The sequence below is a fragment of the Zootoca vivipara genome, chromosome Z, assembly GCF_963506605.1.
Source record: "Zootoca vivipara chromosome Z, rZooViv1.1, whole genome shotgun sequence".
NCBI lineage: Eukaryota > Metazoa > Chordata > Lepidosauria > Squamata > Lacertidae > Zootoca > Zootoca vivipara.
In genome coordinates, this window is record NC_083294.1 from 13870578 (window position 1) to 13897920 (window position 27343).

A 27343-nucleotide genomic window follows, 5' to 3' on the forward strand; every position below is an offset into this window, starting at 1 on the left:
TTTGTTAGTGGTGGGTGGGGCCAGAGGCAAATGTGGGTGGAGCAATGGATGCAAATGTTATCTCTGTGCAGTGGGCTAGGTTCTATACAAACTCACCCCTGCTCTTTATCCCGGGAAGCAAGAGGCATTTTCAAAATTCAAGAACACAAAAAGGAAGGCGTAAAGAGCAGTTGGTAGGGCATGTGGTCTGGAGAGAGACCTGAGGGCCCCACAGAAAGGCTTTGAAGGCCCTCGGCTTTCCCAGACAAAACTATGGATTAGATAACATGACCAATCACCAACTTGCATGGGAGCCAGCCCCTAGGGGACCAGGAGGCTTCAGCCCCCCCCCCAAATAAAATATTTGAGGAGGCTGCCCCCCCCCAAATAAAATATTTGAGGAGGCTGGGCATTGCCATCCAAATGGTGTGCATGCACCGTGTCATATGATCGGTTATGCAGGGTGGGGCTTACCTAGGCCCTCCAATATTTTATTCAAGTTGGCCCCCTTGCCAACTTGGATGGCTTTGGAAGATGGAGCCCTGGAAGTTATGGCTATCAGTGGTTATCAGGGGCTGCCAGACTCACTATGTCCTGGACTGAGCATGGAGATCTTTGTGGGAGTCACTGATAGCAGTCCCTGATGGCTTGAACGTGCCACTCATATCCACCAGGAGCCATGCATCCAGTATGGAACGGATCCCTCCCAATTGAGGTCAGACAGGCCCCCTCCCTAGTGAAATTCCAGCAGCTACTGAGACTTTTAAAGTATTATTTCAGCAGGCATTTTAATTTTAACTGATTATTTCAATTGATTTTTTAAATAAAAAAATCTCACTATATTGAATTTCTCATACTGTACTCTGCTCAGAGATGATTGTAGTTAACTGGCATATATAAATGGTCTAAATAAAAACAAAATAAAATCAGAGCAGTGTGGCTCTGAATATCGGTCACTGGGAATAGGGATGGAGGACTTGTTAGTTGCAGTTACTCACCCCCCCAATCTTAAATTCAGTTTTCCACCTATCCACTATGAGCTAAAAGACTTGTAAATAATTTAGCATCTGCATTTATCAAAGAAATAGGCCTATATGAGTAAACACATTCAAGGTCTTTCTATGGTCTGGGGAATACTATTATAGTTGAGGTCTTCCATGTTTTGGGGATCTGGCCTTTACTCAAGTCTCTCTAGAAAAAGTTTGAAGAGGAGAAAAATATTGTATCTGTTCATTAAGAGGTTTTATTTTAATAGGCCCATAATTTTTAAAATAAAAATTCCTCATGAAAGTTCACCAGTATTTTAGCGCATTTTTAAAAATCTACACATTTTTGTATGCTAATATGCAAATGATTGCAAGGCAATTTTCCATTATGCGCTTTTTAATGTTATTTTCACAGATATATGCATTCTTATGCATGCTTAACCTACACCATATGCATTGCCATACGTCTCACTTGGCAGGAGAAGTGCATTGCAAAATTCAAATAACGCAAATTTCAGGGGATGACATCATTTCAGTTCATATCTCACTTTGGAAAATGGCGAATTGGGTAGGTTTGTTGCAAAATGTAAACTGAATAAAATCCCCCATTCTGGGGAAGAGCAGCAGGAGAGGGCTATTCTGACCTCTTTGTGACTTTCTCAGCGACCTCTCATTGGTCTCTATGAGAAACAGGCTAGTGAACAAGACGGCATTTTTATCTGATCCAGCAGGGCTATTTTTATGATCTGATACAGTTTTACCTTGGATCCCGAATGCCTTGGTACTCAGATGTTTTGGCTCCCAAACGCCGCAAACCCAGAAGTGAGTGTTTTGGTGCCGATCCCGGATTTTTCAATCTGGGAGTTGGCACCTATGGGCCACATGCCTATGGTAGCCAGGATAAGAGGCAAAAGTAGGCACAGTAACAAAGGTGAATTTTACCTAGTTTCTACACACATGCACCATTCTCTATCTTCCATCCACGCAAGCAGGAGGAATGATCAGACCAGTGGCAAGTCTTGAGGTCTCAAATTTCAGTGGTGCCCTCTGCAACACCAAAATTTGATGCCCCTCTGCCTCTTGCACTCCATTGTAAATCATAGCCGTGCTGTCCTAACAGAGCCTCTGAGGCTCCGCGCCCAGTGTGACTGAACCAGTCATACTCCCCTAAATCTACCTCTGATCAGAAAGGCAAAATAATTCTTGAGGAGGGTGCAAATGAGGGCTGGTGAGGGGTGTGGCCTGTGAAGAAGCCCAAGGGCCATGTAGAAAGGCTTCAGGGGCAGCATTTGGTCCCCAGGCCTGATGTTTCCCATCCCTGATGTAAACACTGCCACCACCAGGCTGAACTGGCCACAATTCAAGTGAAGAGTTTAAACCGCTTGGTTTTGTTGGACGTACCATACTGACTCAAACCACTGCAAGTGTAAGAACAGGTGGGCAGTGGGATCAGTCGTCCAAGAAAATCTGGGCCTCCTCTCCTCTCTTGGAGGATTTGGCAAAGGGCCCAGAGGGAGTGAAGTTAGCAAGCAAAGGCTCCCAACCCTGGCTTGTGAGCGAGCGACTGCAATCTGTTTGAACAGCCCCTGGGTCGTGATCTTCCACTGACACACGCTGCTGCGGCAGACCCCACACTGACAAGTAGCTGGGATAAATTATTACTGACATATGCAAATGGATATGCAGAGGAAGGCAGGGGCATAAGTGGAGTACAACGAGGCCGAGGCAAAACGGGGGGTGGTGGGAGTTTAAAAACCCAGCCACACTCTTTTCTGATCAAAGCACGGTGCTTGTGATGGCATGGAGTGGCCGTTACAGGAATCTGCATGCCCTTTTTTCCTGTCTTGAGAGTAGCATTAAATAGGAAACTGGGATGTGTGTGTTTGGAATTGCAAATATATGACACCCCCACTCCTGGGATGGCCACTTGATCATCAGCAAAAGTTAGAACAACGAGGGCAGAGGTTTCCATTAAAAATGTGCATGTGCTAATTTACAAGGCATAGAGGTAAATGTAGGAGTAAACGACTATCTTTTCAACAGATGCATTTGCCCAGAATAGGGAAGAGGATGTGCGGTGAAACTGTGTGCCTGCTCAGGCTGCTATTGAGATGCTGCTGATAGTTGATACACAAATTCGAGGCTCTCCCTGCTTTTGATTCTTTATCTCTAAAGTATAGTCGTACCTCGGTTTAAGTATGCCTCGGTTTGAGTACTTTAAGTTTAAGTACTCCGTGGACCTGTTTGGAACGGATTAATCCACTTTCCATTGCTTTGTACCGTATTTTTCGTTCCATAAGATGCACTTTTTTCCTCCTAAAAAGTAAGAGGAAATATCTGTGCGTCTTATGGAGCGAATGCGTGGTCCCTGGAGCCGAATTGCCCAGGGCCTAAAGGCAAATAAGGCTAACAAGAGGGAATGAGCTGAAAGGAACCAGCTCAGCAGCTGATTGCAAGAGATTGCGGAGGGAGATAAGAGAGCTAGTTCTCTTCCCGGCCCCTCCCGGCCCCTTGCCTAGGCCTCAATTGTTGTCTGCAGAGGGAGATGTGACTGGCTGATTAAATTATCTGTCTGGAAACAGTAGAAATGGGTCCTTTTCCTTTCCTATAGAAGAAGCTGCAGTACTGTGAGTTGAACCCCATAAAAACAGGATTTTTTCCCTTTGCAAGGAAACTCAGCAACTTTGAGCTGATCCTAAAATTGGAGCTTTGCCCCTTTGCAAAAAAAGATGCACAACTCTGAGCTGACCGCCCCCCCCCAAAATGGGGCTTTCCCCATTTGCAAAAAAAGCTGCACAACTTTGAGCTGATAAAAAAGGAGCTTTCCCCCTTTGCAAAAGAAGCTTCCTCAAATATTTAATGAGGGGGGCAAAGGCACCTAGGCCTCTAGGAGTTGGCTGCTATGCCTAGGACAATTCAAGAAAGCAAAATATTTTTTTTCTTGTTTTCCTCCTCTAAAAACCAGGTGCGTCCTATGGTCAGGTGCGTCCTATGGAGCGAAAAATATGGTAGTTTTAGAAACGGCAGCTCTTCATGCAAAATTGGGAGGGGAACCTCTAGCCTAAAGGGTGACCATGGCCCACCAGGCATCCAATTTGGCCCATGAGGCTATTTTGCTCAAACCATGCCAAGCTGTCCATCAGGTAGCATCACTGGGAAATGGGCAGAAAGGTGAGGATTAGTTCTATATTGCCTGCATCTACCAGTTCCCTGCAAGGGACTGGTGCATGCATCTAAAGTGGGAGAATTTAGCCCTAAATTCTCAGCTGATAAGCAAGAGGTTAAGTCCTCCTCAGGCCCCTGCAGAGAGCAGGGCAGAAGTCTCCACTGATGATGATGATGATGATGATGATGATAATAATAATAATAATAATAATAATAATAATAATAATAATTTATCATTTATACCCCGCCCATCTGGCTGGCTTTCCCCAGCTACTCTGGGTGGCTTCTAACAGAAATATTAAAATACAATAATTTATTAAACATTAAAAGCTTCCCTAAACAGGGCTGCCTTCAGATGCCCTCTAAAAGTCTGGAAGTTGTTTTTCTCTTTGACATCTGGTGGGAGGGTGGTCCACAGGGCAGGTGCCACTACTGAGAAGGCCCTCTGCCTGGTTCCCTGTAACTGGGCTTCTCGCAATGAGGGAACCGCCAGAAGGTGACAAGATGAGAGTTCAATCCTGCTGGGTGCTGTTTTGTCAGCCCTACCAGAAGATGTTGGGGATTGAGCCTGGAACCTTCTTCATGCAAGGTGAATGCTCAGACAACTGAGCAATAGCACTTCCTAAACAGGAACAGAGGAATGTGGCTTATGTTGAGTCAGACCGTTGAGTCAGCCCAGTGTCTGGTAGTGCCTCATCAAGGTTTCAGACAGGGAGTCTTTCTCAGCCACACCTGGAGATGTTGAGGACTGAACCTGGGACCCTCTGCATGTGAGGTTGATGCTCTACCCATGAACTATGGCCTTTCCAGAGGTTGAGTAATGTTAAGCTGTGAGCCAACTCTTCAGGACCTCTGTGATCAATGCTATGTTCACAAATGAGTCAAGGCAACAAGTCTGTTTGTATCTCCAACGTACCTTCTGAAAGTGGGGCATTTTCCAAAGAGGATCCGCCTGCATCGGAGGCAGGAATTTCCTGAACAGCGTCGTGCGTGTGTCATATGTCTTTCCTCTGCGTTTCTAAAAACAAGTACGGCACACAGATTAATGTGCTGCCAACCAGAACGTAGCTGCAGCAGAGATTCTCTTGTGTTGCATCAAGTGACAAGGGCCTAAGAGAACATCAGAAGAATCTGGCTGCTGGATCAGATCAAAGGCCAATTCTAGCCTAGCATCTTATTCTCACAACGGCCAACCAGATGCCCCAAAGGGAAGCCTGCAAGCAGGATGTGAATGTAACAGCTCTCTCCATTTGTGGTTCCTAGCAACTGGGATTCAGAGGCAGCAGAGAGGCAGAAGGTAATAAGAGTTCTGTTGAATTAGGCTACTAAAAGGACCACTTAGTCCAGCATCCAACCACAGGCAGCATCTAAGGGCATCAGCAACTCTCCCCCCTTGTGACTTCCAGCAACTGGTCTACAGAGGCACATTGTCTCAGACAGTGGAGGTAGAACACTGTCATCATGGCCAGAAATGACTGATAGCATTAGAGTCAATGAATTTGGCTGAAATATCCATTTTAGCAGAGACATATTCACCTGAAGCTTGCAAACAGACAGCAGGAAGAGAACTCAAAGGTCAGTCCAACACCTCCACCAGGGAATCCACTGCTAGAGTTCCTGATAGTTGGCCATCCAGCCTCCTTCAGATGAGGGAGGGTCCATCACCTCCTAATGTCCCTCCTAATGTACGCATGTATTGATTTCAATATTTATATCCCAACTTTTTCTCCAAGGAGCAAAAGGTGGCATACTTAGCTATCCTCCCTCTCATCACAACAACCCTATGAGGTAGGTTAGGCTGTGAGTGAGCAACTGGCCTGAGGTCACCCAGAAAACTGTTCTAATTTTGCACTTTGGAGAAAACACATCTGCTTAATTCTTTGTGTAAAGTATGATCCTTAGGACTAGCCTCTGAATGAACCCTACACCCCAAATGAGGAAACAAGTTTTTTTTAAAAAAAAAAGAGGTAAAAATTATACTGAAGCAATCCAAGACAGTAAAGTCCAATTCCTTCAAACAAACTTTCAAAGAAATTACAAATGCTTTTGGTGTCACATGTTAAACATCTCTTGTCCATGCTAACTATGAAGAAGAAGAAGAAGAAGAAGAAGAAGAAGAAGAAGAAGAAGAAGAAGAAGAAGAAGAAGAAGTAGTCACCTTTCACCATAAGCTCCCCAGTGTGGGACACAGCAATTTTAAACACAACATTAAAAACAGTTTTAAAGAAACTACCATTTGAGGGGTTCTTAAAATATGCACCCCATGCATCAAAGGCTAGGGTAAATAGGTGAGACTTCTTATTCCCCCCCCCTAGTATATAGGCACAGATCCATCTCTGTGGGGAGGGAGTGAGTTCCACAACTTAGAGGCTGCCACTCTCTCCAGGGTCACCACTATTCCACGAGATTCTGAAGGTGGTGGATCTACCATGAAGGCTGATCCTAGCATCAAAGGAAATCTGTAGGGAAGGAAGTGGTCTTTCAGATATTTGGAGCCTAAGTTGTTTACAGCTTTAAACACCAACACAAGCTCCTTAAGTTGGGCCTAGAAATGAACAAGCAACATACCTCCAATCTTTCATCATGGAGTCTGTCAAAACCCACATATCTTCAACTAGTTGCTGGAAACCACAGGAGGAGAGTGTGCTCCTGCTTAAGGATTTCCCACTGAGGCATCTGGTTGGCACTGTCACAACAGGTTGCTAGACTAGATGGGCCATTGGCCCGATCCAATAGGCTCTTCTTATGGAGATCTATTGTGATAGCAAAATCTCCATACCCAGGCACAGTCTGTCTTGGAATACCAGATGATGAGGAACAACTATTGGAGAGTTGCTGTTGCATTCTGGTCCTGCTTGTAGGCTTCCATATGCCTCTGGTTGGCCACTGTGAGAATAGGGCACTGGACTAGATGAGCCATTGGCCTGATCCAGCAGGTTCTTATGCTCCTAAGGTCTGCTCACCTTCTGCTTTTTTTCTGCCTTCTCGGCTTTGACGATGGCTCTCTGCTCGTCCATCCACTTCTCTTTGTATTTGTGCTGCAATAGATCAAAGAATGGCGTGGAGGGCCTGGGGGAAAATGGGAAGGGAAAGATCTCATGGAAGAAGGAATCTATAAATGAATCCCTAATAATAAAAAGCCATATAACTGGATCAGATCAAGACCCACATGTGCCCTCTAGACATTACTGGACTCCCAACATCCTATCAGCCTAGAGGTGGGTGGATGCATCAGTTTCTGCTGCTAAGTTCCTCTTTTTTGCAATCTTTGAATCCACTTCTCCATAGCTCCACCAGTCGCAACTTTTTATATGTCAGTCGCAACTTTTTATATGACTTTTTGACTAACATCTCTACCTGTTTTGCAATTTCCTTTAACATAATACATTATTTTCTACATCATACTTGCATGCATATATATCCCATGTGCTGCTCTGGTTTGCCAGAAGCGGCTTTGTCATGCAGACATAGTGATAGCCGCAGCAGCAATGCCGGCCGCGGCAGGAGGAGGAGGAAAAAAATAAGACATCCCTTGAAAATAAGCCATAGTGTGTTTTTTGAGGAAAAAATAAATATAAGACGTGTCTTATAATATGAGAAACACAGTATGCATTTTTGTAAACATTGTTTGGATAGAGAACTTCCAACCCAAAATTTGGGAAAATGTAAATTATGAATAACAGCTTTGTTTTCATTTGAGAAGTGTGAATTAAGTAAACAAAACTGAATTTCCCTACATCCAATCCCAGCTGGGCCAATGGTCAATGGTGATGGGAGTTGTAGTTCACAACACTGGGAGGCCAGTAGATTGTGTGGCTGGACTACAATTGCCATCACCCCTAACCATTGGCCATGCTGACTGGGGTTGATGGAAGCTGTAGTCCAACAACATACAGAAGTCACAGAAGGAGTGGGACCCTACCTAAAGTCAATGTTGAGCAGCTATAAAATGCCTTCTTCATCATAGCCAACGCTTTAAAAATAAATAAATGGTGGAGGTTGCAGCCATTTCCCCATCATGTATGCAAGTGGTCACTCTTCCCAAATCCCCCTCCCCTAATTTATTTTGCTCCTACCATGAATTTTATTACTAATTATTGCACACTGCAGGCTTCAGAGGAGCCTTTGCTAATGATGTTATTGTTGGATATTCTTTCTCTCTCTGTGAGAATCCTTTGTTCCAGAAACAGAGAAGAACAGAGAAGAAGTTTCAAGAAGCAGCAGAAGGCTGAGATTGTTTTGTTTATGCAAGGACATTTTCTATGAGAACTGTTCTTTGGACACGCACAGTATGACGGGAATGGTTCTGTGTAACTTGTTGTGCGTCTCTTGCTTGCGCCTTGCGGTGAGAGAAGCAGAGTGTCTTGGACTCTTGTTGGACTCTAAGCATGCCTTGACCATGGCAGTGGTGAATGTCTGTATATATTTGCTACCAATATGCTTTTATGCCTGTCAAGTAAACCTCTACACCTGACTGAATCTTTATGGTGTCCATGTGTGTTATTGCCTACTGTGTGTACCCTCAACCCCAAAGACGCTTCCAAGGAAGGAGTTGCATTGAGATGTAACTCTGCTGAGTATGGATCAGCGAAAGTGATGCCGGACCAATCCTTCTAAATCATCCGTCAGAGGTTGATAATGATTTACCCAACAGTTATCATACTCTCCAACATTCTGCAGAGGAAAATTGGGATGTGTGCAGTAGCCAGCTGACTTGCATGAGAACATGCCCCCCCCCCGAATATACATGTTTGCAGTTGCAGCCACAAAGTTTTCCACGGCATCTTCTGCTTTTAACGGCATCTTCTGCTTTTAACGGCATCTTCTGCTTTTAACAGAAGCATGAGACAAAAACAACAGAGAGCTTTTCAGTTTTGTCAACTTCATTAAAAGCACTCTGTGATTCTCTTACAAAAAGAAAAAAATAAAATAAAACAACAAGACCAAAGCAAATAAGAAACCTAAAAAATTTTTTCCACCTCGTGGAAAATTTCTTCCCTGCAAGTACCACTATTTAATTGAGCAGCAAACACATGGATTTTTAAATGGATGGGCAAAAAGAGGAAGCATGGGTAGGCATTTCCCCCTCCATTGACACTTTTTTGGTGCTATGCAGTCAGAAGACAGTTCTGGGAACTAAAATAGAAAAGGGAGGAAAGGCACCATATTCACACACACACACCTGCACAACCAGGTCTTCCCCGTGAGTCTCCTCCTGTGCGTGGGGACGTTGCACACTCTTTCTCTCTCTCTCTTAACAAACCTGTTAACAATTACTGCTTCTCCCATCTTGCCCTCTCACTCCTACTAACTGCCACCTCCTTTCAATCCTTGGCCTTTCCTTTTCTACTCTCTGCCACCCAATGCTCCCACCACACAGCCACCTCCACCTTCTGGCGCACCTAAGCCGCTACTTTCCAAATGCTTTTGGGTGAGGAACGCACAGGGCTTCAGAACTATAGACCTAAATCAGAGAGTCCTAAGCAGACAACCGTACAGTGCAGAGAGAAAGAAAGGAGAACCCTATTCCCCTCACAGAACTACAATTCCCACAATTCCCTGGGAAGAAGGATTGTTAAACCACTCTGGAATGGGAAGAGGGGGTTCCCCCTCTCAGCCCAATGCACAAACCACAGCTCCCAAAATTCTTTGGGGGAAGCCACTGCTATTTCAAGTGGTATCATAGTGCTTTAAATGTGTGGTGTGAAGGTGGCAGGTGGGCATGACTTAGCCAAAACTGCCTCATGTACCAAATGGGGAGGCTGGGAGTGCCTAATTAAGGCTCTGTGGGCTGGATCTTTTTTTAAAAAAGGCTAATGAATTATTAACATTATTTTAAAATCAAAACTGTGTAGGCCTTAAACGAGCTACAAACTCTTCCCTGTTGGATACAAGCCTGTGGCATGTTTGTGACAGAGACTAGGAAATCAGGACTTCTCTATTTGAAAAAACAAAAACCCTAAGGTATTTGGTGGGGAGGACAGTCAACGCAAGGAACGATAATTATAATTTGCAAATATAAGGCTGACATTTTTCGGCTGTAGGTATGTATAAATCCTGACAGGCGTGATTCGCCCATTTGGCGAAACAGTTCTCTACCGAGAGCAGAACAGCCTGTTCTCATGATGGCCCGTCACATCCCTGCAGCTCATTAAAACTTTTTATTTTATTTTTTTTATATGGAGGATTAAACTTCCCCAAAGCATCAGAACCTTCTGAGGGACTAAGTACACACCGGTTGAAAGGTGTTTCAGGGGAAAAGCCTTGGGTCTGACAAACTGGATTTTTAGTAACGGCTTCCCGTTCACAGCGGGGCAAAATAATTGGTCATCAGTGACTACTAATTTGGTTGAATAGCCAGAGGCGGGTTTCCCCCCCACTTCCCGGAAAATCAATGACAGCTCCGAAGTCTGTTCAGCTGAAGACAGAGAATTTCTTTTTTATTATTATTTTAAAAAAAACCTTTTTAGATGTTGATGATCCTTTTGCTGGAGACAGCTGTTTTGTTAAAATTAAAATCTATGCACAACGCCGACCTGTGAGCAGGCAGCCAGGGACAAAGTGACAACACTATACTCTAGGGGTGGTGTGTCAGTTTCCTCTGAAAACTTTTCCCTCTGAAAAACTTACAAAATTCTATTCTGCTTCCTTCTCCCCGTGCAACATAAGCCTCTGATACCTTCTCTGGGCATCAAGAACATATGGAAAACCCTGCCGGATTAGGTCAATGGCCCATCTCGCCCATCATCCCCTTCTCAAAGAAAGGACACTCTCCTAGCCCAGCCTGAATGTGTTAGGGATTGAACCTAGGAACCTGTTATTTCACTTAGCTGCAGCCTCATGCTCCAAAGAAGAACATGCCCAATGGCTAAGAAACCAAGAAGAGCCTGCTGGATCAGACCAATGGCCCACCTCACCCAGCATCCTATTGCCACAGATGCCAACCATTTACCTTTGAGAAACCTGCAAAAGCAAGACCCCAGCAAAAGAGAACTGCCCTCCTGTGGTTTCCAGCAACTCTGGAGGCAGAGCATAGCCATAATGGCTAGTAAAAAAGGGTAATGGGCCCCTGGACGGTTAAATCCAGTCAAACTTGACTATGGGATGTGGTGCTCATCTTGGTTCAGGCCGAGGGAGCCAGTGTTTGTCTGCAGACAGCTTTCAGAGCCATGTGGCCCACATGACTAAGCCGCTTCTGGTGCAATGGGACACCGAGTCAGAAGCCGGAGTGCACAGAAACACTGTTTATCTTCTTGCCACAGTTGTACCTATTTATCTGGCTGCACTGGTATGCTTTCGAATGGCTAGGTTGGCAGGAACTGGGACAGAGCAACGGGAGCTCACTGCGTTGTGTGGATTAGAACCACTGACCTTACGATTGGCAAGCCCAAGAGGGTCAATGGTTTAAAGCACGGCGTCACCTGCTCCCCCATGGCTAGTAGCCATTGATGGCCACATTCTCCGTGGATTTGTCCTATCCTTATTCAAAGCCATCCACATTAGTATACATCAATACCTCCTGTAGTATATTATTATTATTATTACTTCTACCCTATTCCACAGTTTAACTACCATGTTTCCCCTTTTATAACTTTTTTTCCTCAAAAAAACACAGGGTGGCTTACTTTCGGTGGGATGTCTCATTTTTTTTTATTGCCGGTACGGTTTTTACGGCTCAGGGCGCTGCTGGGCTCTCTTGAGTGCTTGTCGCTGCAACAGCCACCGGTTCTGGGTGGCGGGGCGGCAGGCGTCCTTGGTCGGGCCAAGCGGAGGCCGCTGGCTCAGGCGCTCCGCCTGCCACTGCAGGGCACTCCAAGCTCCTTGGCTGGGCCAGGCAAGGAAGAAGCAGTGAGCCCAGCGGTGGCGGCAAGCACGGAAGCGGCAGGGACGGTGGTGGACGAGAAGGATGCAGCCAGCAAGGTGGGAGCGCGATCAGCTGTTAAGCGGGGCTCTTGGAGCGCCGCTTCACAGCTGATCACGCTCCTGCAGTGCCGGCCGCATGGAGTGACTCTGTGAGCGGAGGTGTCTGTGGGGGTTGGTTTCCGCGGCGAGGAAGTATGGCTTATTTTCGGGGTATGTCTTATATTTCTCAAATGCTTAAAAACCCTGCCATGGCTTACTTTATGACTACATATTAAAAAGGGGGGAACAGGGTACCATACATGCTGCCTTTATATTGTCCATCCTGAATCTTCCAACTTTCAGCTTCATTGGATGTTCATGAATTCTAGTGTTAGGAAAGTGGGCAAAAAACTTTCCTCTGTCTGCTTTCTCCATCCCACACGCAATTTCATAAACTTCGGTAATGTTGCCTCTTACTTGGATTTCTCTAAATTGAGAAGCCCCAAATGTTGCAACCTTTTCTCGTTTTATTTATTGCATTTATATCCCACCTTTTTCTCTGAGGATCTCAAGGTGGTGCACAACTCCCCCATCTCACTCAATCCCGATTACACCCCTGTGAGGTAGGTTAGGCTGAAAGGCAGTGACTGGTCCAAGGTCACCCAAATGAGCTTTATGTCTGTTTGGAGATTTGAATCCTGGTCTCCTAGGTTCTAGTCAGCTGTTCCACCATTCCCTGATCAGTGTTACCATGCTGTGCAATGCTAGGGCTCCTTCCCCCCATTCTATCTCCATCCCAAATGATAACTGATGAACAGCATCTGACAAAGTCAGATATTTCTTCTGCTCTCCTTGTCCCAGCAACAGAGAATGATGCACCCAGATTCATGTCTTTCCTAGGCAGCAGATAGAGCCTGCTGTTCCTTGAACCTTCCTTCTTTCTCCCTCCCTCTCTTGCTGGCTTTAATTGTTCCGATTTGGGTAAGGGACCTGTCTGGTCTAACAAGCCCGACAGAAAGTGGGAGGGGGAAGCAGAGAAAGAGGAGAGGCAGGGAGGTAATTGAAGCGCTTAGCTCCCTTCCATAGCCCTGGTGCTCACACCTTAATTAGGAAAGAGGACCGCTGGGCATTTGGTTATCTTTTTTAATTGTTTATGGCCTGGCGAGCATAAAAAAAGTAATGGCAGGGGAGGGAATGTGGATGCAAGTGGCCGGAGGGCCTGAGCTTCCAGGTCAAGCTGTAAACGCCCATTTGCAGTTTGTTAGCTTGTTAGTATCCCCTCTTCCCAAGAAGGGGCAGATTCAATTAGTAGCAGTGGGGGAAAGGAGGACAAGGAATGCAGGACTATAAAGGAGCTGTCCTTTGAAGCCGGATCATGCAGCCCCCCCACAGCTTTACAGATAGGCCTCTAAACAGACCCCAGAAATAAAGCCACTGAGAGGCCTGGAGGATGATTTTGAAAATGATCCCCATTTGTCCTCATTTTCCCTTCCTCAGAAAAAGAAAGAAGACCCATCCCCACTGACAAATCCTAAATGCGTAGGTGGAAAACATTTGGGAATCGGGATCCTGAATGCCAGCAAAACTACCCAGTCAAACAAATGGTTAGCTTGCATGCATTTTAAAGCACACTAAATTAAATTAAAATGCCTTATCTTGGGTAGAAAAAGTGACTGTGGTTCCCCCCCCCCGCCGCCCACCACTAAAACTGCAGATGACCTCAGATTTCCATATGCCTTCATGCCCCCACCCCCAGTAAATTGCAAGGAGGGGAAAACCAGTGATATAAATTACTTCTCTGTGGGCAGCCAATAAGGAAAATGCTCTTTTCTAAGAGTCGAAAGATCTGTTATTTGACTCAGAGGGCTCGTATGAGCTGATGCCGTCAGAAGAATAAATTCTCTTGTAAACAGAACGCTTAAAAAGATTTATCCGATGTTCATTGCCATGCTTAGAGGAGTGTGCGTGTAGTTATGAGTGTGTCAAATTTGCTTTGCTCTTGCTGAAATGTGTCTGAAGCAGAGTACAAAGAAGTCTGGGGAAGGAAGGGTGGCAGCTCAGTGGGCTGAGCGGAAGGTCCAAGGTTGAAGCCCCAGTCACATCTCCAGGTAAGGCTGGGAAGAGCCCTGTCTGGAACCCTGAAGAGATGCTGCCAGTCAGTGTAGACAGTACTGAGCTAGATGGACCAGGAACTTGTACTGAGCTGACTCAGGACAAGGCAGCTTCCTGTGTCAATTGGCTGTTTATTCAGATGAGAACTAGAATCTTACTTTATTTTTAGGGGAAGGGCCATGGCTTAGTGATGCAGCATCTACCTGGGATGCAGGAGGTCCCAGGTTCAATCTTGTGCATCTCCAGGTTGTGCTAGGGAAGTTCCCTGTTCTGAAATGATCGAGAGCTTCTGACAGGCAGTGTAAACCAGGGGTGGGAAACCTCAAGCCCAGGGGACAAATGTGGCCCTGCAGATCTCACTATCTGTCTCTTGGGACACTTCCTAGACCTTATCCCTCTCTGACCCTGTTCCACATCCACCTTGGGTGTTTTTGGCAGGCTGGGATTTGTCATTAAACTCTGATAAATGATCAGTGTTTGTCTGCATGGAGGATAGAGAAGCGTGCGTGTGGAGGAACTACCCTACTGTAAAAGGTAAACTTTACATTCATTGCCCAGACCACTTTTGTCTCTGACCCTGCTCATCACTGGCACATGCCACCACCCCCCTCCCGAAGTTTGCCCAGAAGGGAACAATACTAAGTTAGGTGTACCAGCAGGTCTGACTCTTTAAAAGGCCATTTCCTGTGTTCCTAAATTGCTGGTGTTTTCAAGGAAGCTGAGTAAAGAACATGTAGGCCACATTCACATCATATGCTTAAAGCACTATGATACCACTTTGTAAACAGCCATGACTTCCCCAAAGCATCTTGGGAGCTGTAGTCTTTTAAGAGTGCTGAGGGCCGCAAGGGTGTGTCAGAAGGAAAATGGATATTGAGTTATATATATTAATGTAACATTTTTCTATGAAACTCTGTATTTTTGCAATATTTTGTTTATCCGTGGTTGCTTCAGTTTTCTATACACCACTAAATCTTTATTGCGGTCCAAAGACCAATAGAACAATTTCGGAACAAAATACAGTTAAGACAGCCAACCACAAGAGAAAGAAACCGAGGCAGTCATTTTGTTTTGTCTCGAGCTTGATGATCTTTGTTTCTTTTATCCACTTAGGGATTTTAAAAAATATTTTAAGCTGTATGTGGTGTTGTTGTTTAGTCATTTAGTTGTGTCCGACTCTTCATGACCCCATGGACCAGAGCACGCCAGGCACTCCTGTCTTCCACTGCCTCCCGCAGTTTGGTCAAACTCATGTTGGTAGCTTCGAGAACACTGTCCAACCATCTTGTCCTCTGTCGTCCCCTTCTCCTAGTGCCCTCAATCTTTCCCAACATCAGGGTCTTTTCCAGGGAGTCTTCTCTTCTCATGAGGTGGCCAAAGTATTGGCCAAAGTGTCACTGCCTTGTCGTGGAGAAGGGGCTTGAATAACTCAGAGAAGCTATGGGCTATGCCCTGTAGGGCCACCCAAGATGGACACGTCATAGTGGAGAGTTTTGACTAAACGTGATCCACCTGGAGCAGGAACTGGCAAGCCACTCCAGTATCCCTGCCAAGAAAACTCCATGGACAAAGAAACAGGTATTAAGCTGTATAGAAATTAAATAATCTAATTTATTCTCCCAGAGCTCCAATTTCCAGTTCCCTGTGAAGAGGGATTGACTATTAAACCAATCTGGCAATTGTAGGTCTGTGAGGGGAATATAGGGGTCTCCCAGCAACACTCAGCACCTTTAACCAACTGGAACCCCCAGAATTATTTGGGGGAAGCTGTGACTGTTTTAATGTGGTATCACAGTGCTTTAAATATATGGTGTCTATATGTATGTGGCTATACTTGCAAAGCTAAGCAGGATCCAGTATTGTTTCAAAGTGGATGGGAGACCACATGTTGGGATTCTTGCATTGTACGTGATTGGACTAGATGACACTTGTGGTTCCTTCCGACTCTATGATTCTATGGTTTGTCTATGATTTGTTTAGGGAAATAACTGGGGAACACAAGTTAATCCTGAAGTCCCACTTGTGTGAAGAACTACCAAAAGAAAAAATGGCTGATTACCTGAATTTAAAAAAGGATGCAGGGCTTAGCTCGCTTTTTTAACGAAAATAGCCCTCACCAGAGTTTAAAATACAGATTTATGCAGCACTTGGAAAGCACAAGAAATATAGGTTGACTTTTAAACGTTCCATTACTAAGCACTTACAATTCTCCCCTGCCTCTACTCTTCTCTAAGTGAATAGACCACAAACTTTAGTAAGTTTAAATGCTTTACTTATAGTAATCACTGGTCTCATGTATGCATCTCAATGCTACAGTAGAAACAACAGAAGTAAGGCATTCTTGGGTTGCAAAATACAGAAGTTAGTCACAAACATGCGGTCCCAGCCTCAGATGTGTGCTTAGCTTACATGGTTCAAACAGAAGAGGGAGAAAGAAGAACGGGGGTGGGGGCATGACAATACTTCCTTGCTCCCCCAAGGTGAGTGAGCATGACCTAGCCATGCTTTCTCTGTGGTCCTTAGGCCCTTACTTACTGGCGGTTATGCACAGTTATGTTTGGCTGCATTAAATCTCCCACTGTTTGGAGGCGGTGGCTTTTCCTTTGCTGGAAGTGCATAAGCAGAAGCTATCCAGTTTTCCAGCTGTCTGTCAGCACGGGACAATGTAATTTAGGGTTGAGGAACCTGTTCGTCCTCCAGATAGGAAGAACCAGGAAACTTATACAGGAGTCAGGGAGAAACACACAATCCACTCTGGCCTATTAGATGCAACTATAGCAAGGCTGGGAAACTTGTAGGCCTTAGCTTTTACAGGAGGGGCACAACTCTCCAGTCCAGGGGCCAGCAAACTTTTTCAGCAGGGGGCCGGTCCACAGTCCCTCAGACCTTGGGGGGGGGCAGACTATATTTTGAAAAAATAATAATGAATGAATTCCTGTGCCCCACAAATAACCCAGAGATGCATTTTAAATAAAAGGACACATTCTACTCATGTAAAAACATGCTGATTCCCAGACCGTCTGCAGGCCGGATTTAGAAGGCGATTGGGCCGCATCCGGCCCCTGGGCCTTAGTCTGGGGACCCTGCTCCAGTCTATTGTGTAGGGTTGTAGCTAATTAAGTTATACTTGGAGTAGACCCACTGAAATGAATGAGCCTGAATTCGACATAATCCTCAATTCCAGTAGTTCTACTTTAAGCAGGATGAATACTGGGTACAACCCAGTGTGATGCAGTGGTTAGAGTGCTGGACTAAGACCTGAGAGACCAGGGTTCAAATTCCCTCTCATCCATGAAGCACACTGGGTAACTCTGGGCCAGTCATTGCCTCTCTCATCTACCTCATAGGGTTGTTGCTCCGAGGATAAAATGAGGAGGGGGGAGAACCAAGCATGCCACTTGAGCTCTTGTGGGGGGGTGGGGGGAAGGTGGGCAAATAAATGCAATAAACAAACAGATATAAATGCAATAAACAGACAGACAAGCAAACTCAGTAAATGTCTTTTAAAAATCTGATTAATCATCGGGCCCTTTTTAATCAAAATGGTGTTTGATACATTAATCTAACCAATTTACTAAACATTAAAGTCACACTGTATGTGTGTAAATGCATGCTCTCTCTCTCTCTCTCTCTCACACACACACACACACACACACACACACACACACACACACACCTACTTTCGCTTGAAAGCAAGGCTTGGAGGATGAGAGCAGGGGTCTCTTGGATGAGAGCATGGATGCAGCAGAGTTATCTGTTACTGAGGCGCTCTGCGCTCTGAGGGCAACCTCCCTGCGGCATATCCTGGTTCACAGAAGGCAGCCCTTGTAAAAATCAGAGGATGGAGTGCGGATCCGAGCGATCTGATTGGAGGATGCCCCATGGGGGCGGCCGGGGACCCCACCACATCCTCGTTAGCGCTGACCTTGGCAGGAGCGCCGGCTGCTGATGAATAGGCTACAGTCCTGGACAACGCTCCTGGGAGCGGCCATATTATCTATTATTGTCCCATCAGCGCCTTCCTGAAAAGCCCCTCCCAGCTTAGCACACCACAGACCTTGGGAAGGGAATAAATCTATGTCTGGGATGAAGAGAAGGGGAAGGAAAAAGAGGAATGAAAAATGTCCTTTTTATGGCTCTTTGCAACAAAAGGTGGCCACGTGGCCTGAGGAAAACAAGTTTCCTAGGGAAGGAGAGGGAGGTGGCGAACACACACACACACACACACACACACACACATTGAACAGCTCCTCTAATCATGATGCAATGTCGCTTGACCTAAACTGGTGCATGACCTTCCAAGGTAAACAGCCAGTTAAAACTGCCTTACCATGTTTCTATAGAACCTATGAAAAGCCCTGATGGATCAGGCCAAAGGCCCACCTAGTTCCATGGCCAACCGGAAATCCTGGTGGAAATTCAAAAACAAGATCCAGGCAAAAGAGAGCCCTCTCTCCTGCGGTTTCAAGCTAGTGGTATTCAGAAGCATTGCTGCCTCTGACTGTGGAGGGAGAGCATAACTACTGTGCTTAATAGCCATTGATAGCCTTCTCCTCTATGAATTTGCCCAAAGAGAAAGCTCTTTTAAAGCCATTCAAATTGGTGGTCACCATGGGCTCCTGCAGGAGTCGGAAAAAAAAAATCCTTCTAGTAGCACCTTAGAGACCAAGCTTAGAGAGATTGAAGTGTTCCTCTCAATCTCCCAGGACATTCTATACAAGATCTTAAAGTAGCTGTCTCGTTACAAGACAGAATTTCAGAAATAGACTGGAAAGAGAAGTTGCTGAATTGCAGTTTATGTCCAAACTTAAAACCATGGAGAGACCTGGTCTGAATAGAGACATTGGATTCTTATCTCATTATACATGAAAAAGCTATATTTTAAGCCATCTCACCCCTTGCCTTTTCCCTGTAAGACCAATTGCAGTCGTTAACAGTCGTCAACAGGTTTACCACACCTATCAGCCATTCACCCATTCCCACCACCCTTCTGAGTAATACCCCTCCCCACCCTCTCACTATACCGTGTTTTTCCGAAAATAAGACACCGTCTTATATTCATTTTTCCTCAAAAAAACACACTATGGCTTATTTTCAGGGGAAGTCTTATTTTTTTCACCTCCTCCTGCCGCGGCCGGCACTGCTGCTGCACCTGTCACTATGTCTTATTTTCGGGGTATGGCTTATATTCCTTGAATGCTTAAAATCCTGCTATGGCTTATTTTATGACTATGTCTTAAAATAGGGAAAACGGGTTATATAAGGGTTTGGTGACTTCTGTTTCAGTGTATCTGAAGAAGTGTGCATGCACACGAAAGCTCATACCATTGACAAACTTAGTCGGTCTCTAAGGTGCTGCTGGAATGAATTTTTTTTAATTTTCTTATTTTGCTTCAACTATGGCAAACCAACACAGCTACCAACCTGTAACTAGAATCCTGCAGAAGTGAGTTCCATAGTTCCATATCTAGCTCAGTGCTGCCAACCTTGACAGGTAGCAGCTCTCCAGGGTTTCAGAAAAGAGCTATTACTAGCCACCATGCCTGGAGATGCTGGGGATTGAATTTAGGAGCTTCAGAAAGCAAAGCAGATGCTATGCTACTGAGCTACTGGCCCTTTTCAGGAACGTAAGTTGCCTTATGCAGAGTTGGTCCATTGGCCCATCTAGCTCTGTATTGTCAGCACTGACTGGCAGGGTTTCAGAGGAGGGTCTTTTCCAGCCCTACCTAGATATTCAACCAGGGACCTTCTAAATGGAAAACAGATACTCTACCACGACCCAGGAAGAGGCTTTATACTGAGTCCGATCACTGATCCCTCTAGTTCAGGGGTGTTAATTGTAGTGCCTTACACTGTGGTCATGGATGTGAGAGTTGCAGGCTAGCAAAATCTGCAGGGCTCCACACTGGCTAGCCATAGTCTGCTTTGACTGGCAGTGGCTCTCCAGAGTTTCAGGTGGAATGCTCCACTTCCCAGGTCTACCGGGAGATGCCAACTATTGAATCTTGAAGCTTCTGTATGCACGGCAGATACTCTACTGCCACACTACCTTGAGTCAAACTATTAATTCATCAAGCTCAGTATTATCTACACTGACTGGCAGCAGCTCTCCAGGGTTTCAGGCAAGGGAAACTCCCACCCCTACTAGGATTGAACCTGAGACTTTCTGAATGAAAAGCAGATTCTCTGCCTCTGGGTGACAGCCCTTCCCCCCACTGCAAATAAAGTAAATAAGAATTGCGTGCAAAACAGTTGTTTATTAAGGATGCCAGGAACTGTAGCGCTTTGCGGGTAAACTACGGTTCCCAAGATTCTCTGTAGGGAAGGCATATGCTTCTGAATGCCAGTTGCTGAAAACCAGAAGAGGGCAGAGTGCTTTTGTGGTGGAATCCTGCTTGTGAGTTTCCCACAGGTCTCTGGCCAGCTGCTGTGAGGACAGGGTGCTGAACTAAATGGGACATTGTCCTGATCCAGCAGGGGTGTCCTTATGTCCTTATGCTTTAAATGTGCTTTTAAATGTATGGTGAGGATGTGGCCGGCATCTGGCCCAGCAAGCACTTCTCTCCATTGGTGGTAACTCTTAAACCTGCCACTCAGAAGAGGAATGGGTTAAATACCACCCACCCCAGTTTTCTTTCCTTTTTAACCTAAAGTGGGTCTAATGAGCCAGTAATTTGATTTGGTCTATAACATGCTTTTAAAGCAAGGGGATAAATACAGCTGGCCTGCCATAAAAGGTAGCTATTAAAGGCGATCCAGGATAGGGCATAATAACTTTGAATTAATAGCTCCCCCTCTTCTCTGTCAGATCCCACACTTTGGCCTTGCTCGGGATTTTGCCATATTTATTCTTTAAAAGGGGAGGGGGAGAGCAAACTTTCAAACCGTGCCTGCTGGTCTCTCGGGCAGCCATTTAACCTCCGTTTATGAAGAAATAAAGGGAAATTGATGCTGATTCCAGCCTGCTTCGGGGGATCATTGTGCGGTGTAAGAGCTATTCTGCCTGCAATTTACCGGTCGGCCTTGTCATCCCCATGACGGCTGCTTCTGATCAAGATAAAGCTTTATAGCCAGGGCATTTGCTGCTAACAGCAACCTAATGCTGCATTTTCATTTGGCTGCAATTAATGTTAATGCCTGCGACGAAAATTGTCATTAAAGACCATTTTAAAATCCATTCAATTTGCATAGGCGCAGCCCATTTGCTATCGGGTAAAATACTTGCTGTCATTCATCACATCTTCCTTTTGCAGCCATTTCCTCCCCCTCCCTCCCACCTACTCCCTTTTTTAAATAGAAAAACCAACTTTATTAGCAGTTCGCTTCCCACTCCCTCTTTTTAAATGTGAGATCTGTAACGTCACAGCTGACCCGACACCACACAAGGAATAATAATAATAATAATAATAATAATAATAATAATAATTTTTAAATTATTTGTAACCCGCCCATCTGGCATTTCATAAGGTATGCAGAATATAAGAAGAGCCTGGCCGCTGGATCAGGCCAATGGCCCTTCTAGTCCAGTATCCAGTGGCCAACCAAGATGCCTCAGTGGGAAACCCATAAGCAGGATCTGAGCCCAAGAGCACTCTGCTCTCCTGTAGCTGGTAAGAGATTGAACCTGGGACATTCTGCATGCAAAGCAGATGCTCTTCCACTGAGCTATAGATGCTTCTGATAAGCACAGGAAATCTGTCAGGCCATTGATCCACCTCCCTCTGTATTGTCTGTACCCGGAGCAGGGAACCTTTGGCCATCCAGACGTTGCTGAACTACAACTCCCATCAGCCCCAAGAAGAATTACCAGACTATATCTCCATTCCATTTGCCATGAATTTATACCAATCTCCGTCAGTGGGGATGTCAGCGGAGATCTGGAGTGCTGCGGCATCCCTGTGGGGGCTCAACAGGTGCCAACCTGGAGTTCCCCTGACCTCACCACTTCTAGCTCATCCTGCCCCATCCTTACTGGTACTGGGAAGACACCACTGGGTCCGCCCACTCCCCCAAGCCTCTATTATATGAGATTGGAGGATACAAAAAAAGAGAGGTAAATAACAGGGGCAATACAATCAGTTTCTCCACCGCTACCCCTCTGTGGAATCCCTCAAGGAGGTGCCCCACTTTCTTCTGCTCACCGTGGTGGCCTCCCATATGTCATGTCCGCAGGTACTTTCGGAGGTGTCCTCTTGAAGCGCCTCTCGTCATCCTCGCCGAGGCGGATGTTCTTTTCCTTGCGGTACAGGTTGGTCTCGTGTGCTGTGACAAAGCCGGCCTTGATGGCTCGGACGTTGCAGGCCTTCTGGTCGCGGGGCCTCTCCTTCTCCGGAATGGTCTTGGGCTTCATAGAATTCCAGTGGCCAATGGCTATGGGGAGACAACAGTATACAGTTGTACCTTGGTTTTTGAACAGAATGCGTTCCGGAAGTCCGTTCAACTTCCAAAACATTCGAAACCCAAGCTTCTGCGTTCTGGAAGTCCGTTCAACTTCCGAAACGTTGGGAACCCAAGCCTGCAGCCAATCGGAAGCCATGCCAGATGTTCTGCTTCTGAGGCAAAGTTTGCAAACCAGAACATCTACTTCCGGGTTTGCAGTGTTCGAGTTCCAAGTTGTTCGTGAACTAAGCTCTTCGAAAACCAAGGTATGACTGTATTTGTGTTACGCAGTAAAGAATATTTGTGGAAGCCGTTCCTGTGCAGACTGGCCTAGCAGACAGGGTGGTGGTTGTGGTTAAAGCAGTTCATGAACTGTATAGCTTTCAGGTTGAGGACTGCGTGTTTGTATTTGTGTTTATATATTTTGGAATTTTTGAACACCCTGCCTTGAGTGAACTTTTCTCAGCATCTGCTAAAAACATTTTTGTATGGGCAAGCCAATACAGATATATAAAATGCTGACTTGTTTTAATCTGGTTTTCAGCATTGGGTTTTTTAAATGTTTCAAATAGTTGTTTTTAACTGTGGGGTTTTTTAAAATGATAATCGCATTGTTTTAATCCAGGGGTCCCCAAACTAAGGCCTGAGGGCCGGATGCTGCCCACTCGCCTTCTAAATCCGGCCCGTGGACGATCCGGGAATCAGCATGTGTCCTTTTATTGAAAATGCATCTCTGGGTTATTTGTGGGGCCTGCCTTGTGTTTTTACATGAGTAGAATGTGTCCTTTTATTTAAAAAGCATCTCTGGGTTATTTGTGGGGCATAGGAATTCGTTCATTTCCCCCCCAAAAAAATATAGTCCGCCCCCCCCCCAAGGTCTGAGGGACAGTGGACCGGCCCCCTGCTGAAAAGGTTTGCTGGCCCCTGTTTACAGGGCCGGCTCTAGGTAGACCCCCGGTGGCGCAGGGCACCACGGCGCCGGCCCGCCAGGAGGGCGCCGCGAGCTGCCCCTGCCCGCTGGCCAGCCGGTTCGACGCGCAGCTGTGCCCACAGCAACCACGCTGTGCCTGCCTGCCCGCCGCGCAGCAGCGCCTGTGGCAGCCGCGCTGGGAAACGGGGCAGGGGGGCGCCGGAGGGATCCGTCGCTCCATGGCGCCAGGGGCGCTTAAGACGGCCCTGCCTGTTTAAATCTTTTTATAAACCACTTTGAAGTTTTCCCTTTTGTTTTTACAATGAAGCGTTATATATATTATGGTGTGTGTGTTTGAGAGAGAGAGAGAAACTCCCAGCACATAGAAAGCTAGTTGCGTGTTTAGACCTTTAAACCTCCCCCTTAAATAAATTCAGACAAGACTCAAATTTTGCTTTGGTTTTTGGCAGAATTTAGGCCACAACTTTATTGATTAGAGCAAGTGAGTGGTTGCATAGGCTCTGGTTCGACTAGCTCCCTGCACCGTTGCAGGTCGCGCTGACCCAGGGCACCAGCATAGGTCAGCCTAGAGTGAACACCTGGAATGGCGGAAAGCTGGGGACATGCTATGTCCACCTCCCAGATGTCCCCCTGGACTCAGGCACGGGCACAACCCTTCTCAGGGTTGACCAAACCATTGAGTCCCTGGATTCCTTTAATAGAATACCCTTCACATAGGGATGGCGAGAGCATTCCCCCATCCCTATCACCTGAACCAGAGCCTATCCGCAACCTTACAAGTTGTGACGATTTGCTACATGGCAGGCGAAACCCAAATGGCACCAGCCAATCAGCCAAGTGGGGGAAAATTCAGCCATGCCACTGTCCCAACGACAGACAACACACGATGGCATAGCAAGGTCAAGAGTGCAAGCCCTAAATATAGGGAGAGGTGGGTGGGTGTTCCGATGCACTGAGCAAGAGAGAAAGCTCAGGGTCACGTGCACAGGCATATATAGGTCCCTTGATCTATTTTGGCTAGTGTCCCACTGGTCAGATTGAACCCAGCACCAAGGGACCTACCAATAGGGTGTTGTGGCTATCCAATCGTACCCACCCACAACACAAGGGTTTGGTTGCCAGGTCTCACCGCAACACATGCCCTCTTTGGGGGAGGACACGATTTGTAAGTGAGAAGTCTAAGCTAGAGACAATATTCTTGAGGCTTTCCCCCCCCCCCAGGGGTGGACCCAGTTTCCCACTGTCGCACTATTTGTGTTGTGTGAGATATATACTGTATATGGGTGGGGGTGGGGGAGACAGAAATCATCCGTGCAGTGTCTGTATGCATAAATAACATCCCTTCTACTTTAGTCCTAAGAATGGGGAATATTATGCACAGTGAATGGCCTCTCGAAACTAGGGTCTTTTACATGGGTGTTTGCTGCAGTATACCATTGGTGCAATAATAGCGTACCCGTGCTGGATTAATACTGGACTGTCTGCACATCATTTCACATCGTTAGTTGTACTACAACACTTCCCCAACACTACCACATTACTACCTATGCACCCCGCCCGCTGCCTTAACATTTATGGTACAAAAAGTTACAGGATTTCAGCAGAAAGTTACGGGACATACACTGACTGGGAATGAAGGAGTGCATCCTCCCTGGAACTTTAGTAGAGCATTGAAAATGGGATGGTGTAGCATCTCTCCCTCCCCAGACACCACTCTGAGTTCAATATCATCCATGAATGCACAATTTTTAAATGATGTTTTGGAGGTCCAGGGTAATGCCACATGAAAGGAGAGATTCAGGAAATCACAAAAATGCAATAGAAAGCACACTTGCTTCCTCCAAAAAGTGTGGAAAGGTGAAAATATATCAGCGGAAATTAACAGGAAAATGCATCCTCATGGGCCTACCTTCGGCAACGCCTCCGTCCAGCCCATGCAAATATAACCCATAGTTGAAAGCATAGCCAGGGAGAGTGTAGCAACTTCTGCGGGGTTTCCCAACCTCCGGCTGCAAAGAGAAGTAAAACAGTCATCTTAAATATTCTACCAGCTAAATAATTTATTTATTTTCAGTCATGAAACCCTCCTTTTCTGTGAGCAGAATAAATCACACAAAGTAAATTCACATGTAGAAATGCCTGATTAGTGCCTAGGCTTTGCTTCAGCATAGGAAGCTGCTTTATACTGAGTCGTACCATTGGTCTGTCTAGCTCAGTATTGTCTAGACTGACTGGCAGTGGCTCTCGAGGATTGCAGACAACACCTATCTTTCTCAGCTTTTCTTGGAGATGCTACTGGACATTGAACAAGCGACCTTCTGCATGCTGGGCAGATGCTTAACCAATGAACTACCGTATGGCCCAATTCCAAATAGGAACAGAGGAAGCTGGCTTACACTGAGACCAACTTGCCCAACCCCGCCCCAGGACAGATCAATCTAGATAAGTTTGGCAATCTGTCCAATCTGTGATTTTGGTAGTTGTCATTCTTCAGGATTATCAGTAAAGTATTTTGTAAAAGTATGCCACATTTCAACAAAATCGTCTACATCATTTGTATTATTCAATGCATTTAATCTCTTTGTTAATTCCTCTGATACAGCAATAGACCATACATTCTGTTTCCAATGAGCGACACACAGATTTTCCCATCCTTTCCAATTCTGTGCCACTAGTAGGCATGCCATACTAAAAGAAAAGTGATTAGTTCATTATAACGAAGGTCAGATTGCCCTTCTTTGAAAGTAGTAGTTAACAATTCCAGATTTGGAGTACATTCCACATGTTGACCCGTAATATACCTCATTTATGTAAACATCACAACCTTGATGGCAGAAAGTGAGGAGGAATTAAAGAACCTTTTAATGAGGGTGAAAGAGGAGAGCGCAAAATATGGTCTGAAGCTCAACATCAAAAAAACCAAGATCATGGCCACTGGTCCCATCACCTCCTGGCAAATAGAAGGGGAAGAAATGGAGGCAGTGAGAGATTTGACTTTCTTGGGTTCCATGATCACTGCAGATGGTGACAGCAGTCACGAAATTAAAAGACACCTGCTTCTTGGGAGAAAAGCAATGACAAACCTAGACAGCATCTTAAAAAGCAGAGACATCACCTTGCCAACAAAGGTGCGTATAGTTAAAGCTATGGTTTTCCCAGTAGTGATGTATGGAAGTGAGAGCTGGACCATAAAGAACGCTGATCGCCGAAAAATTGATGCTTTTGAATTATGGTGCTGGAGGAGACTCTTGAGAGTCCCATGGACTGCAAGAAGATCAAACCTATCCATTCTGAAGGTGGAAGGACAGATTGTGAAGCTGAGGCTACAATACTTTGGCCACCTCATGAGAAGAGAAGACTCCCTGGAAAAGACCCTGATGTTGGGAAAGATGGAGGGCACTAGGAGAAGGGGACGACAGAGGACGAGATGGTTGGACAGTGTTCTCGAAGCTACGAACATGAGTTTGACCAAACTGCGGGAGGCAGTGCAAGACAGGAGTGCCTGGCGTGCTATGTTCCATGGGGTCACGAAGAGTTGGACACGACTAAATGACTAAACAACAACAACATGTAAACATCCTCTGCCAGAGCGGCTTTATATGTTCAACACACCCATCACATTTGAAATGTTGTACCTATACTATTGCAGCCTCTCCAGCACAATGGTGGGATAGTTTTATTAATATAACTACACTATGTAATGGTGTCAAATGCCATCAGTGTAGTAATTTTCTCATATCCAAGTTGGTACTGATTTTAGTGGGTTTTTAGCCCACATTTTATTCCAATCCACCTCTGCAACCTCTATCCCTGACCGGCAGTGAATCTCTAAGACTTTGGATGGGTCTCCCAGCCCTGCTTGGAGATACCTTTAGGGACTCAACCTGGGACTTGGGACCTTCTGCATGTAAAGCAGGTGCTCTACCACTGAGCTACAACCTTTCCCAGC

The 27343-nt window shown here is 45.7% G+C and overlaps 1 protein-coding gene across 1 annotated transcript in view; it reads right to left on the reverse strand.

The window, feature by feature from the left end:
- Positions 1-27343, reverse strand: part of CFAP77 (cilia and flagella associated protein 77) — a 94976-nt gene that overhangs the window by 14166 nt on the left and 53467 nt on the right. The window contains exons 2-5 of the mRNA XM_035102217.2: positions 25304-25403; positions 22226-22454; positions 7094-7199; positions 5047-5148 (exon numbers count right to left, since the gene is read on the reverse strand). Of these exons, the coding sequence (XP_034958108.1) occupies positions 5047-5148; positions 7094-7199; positions 22226-22454; positions 25304-25403 (537 nt within the window). The remainder of the gene's footprint in view (positions 1-5046; positions 5149-7093; positions 7200-22225; positions 22455-25303; positions 25404-27343) is intronic.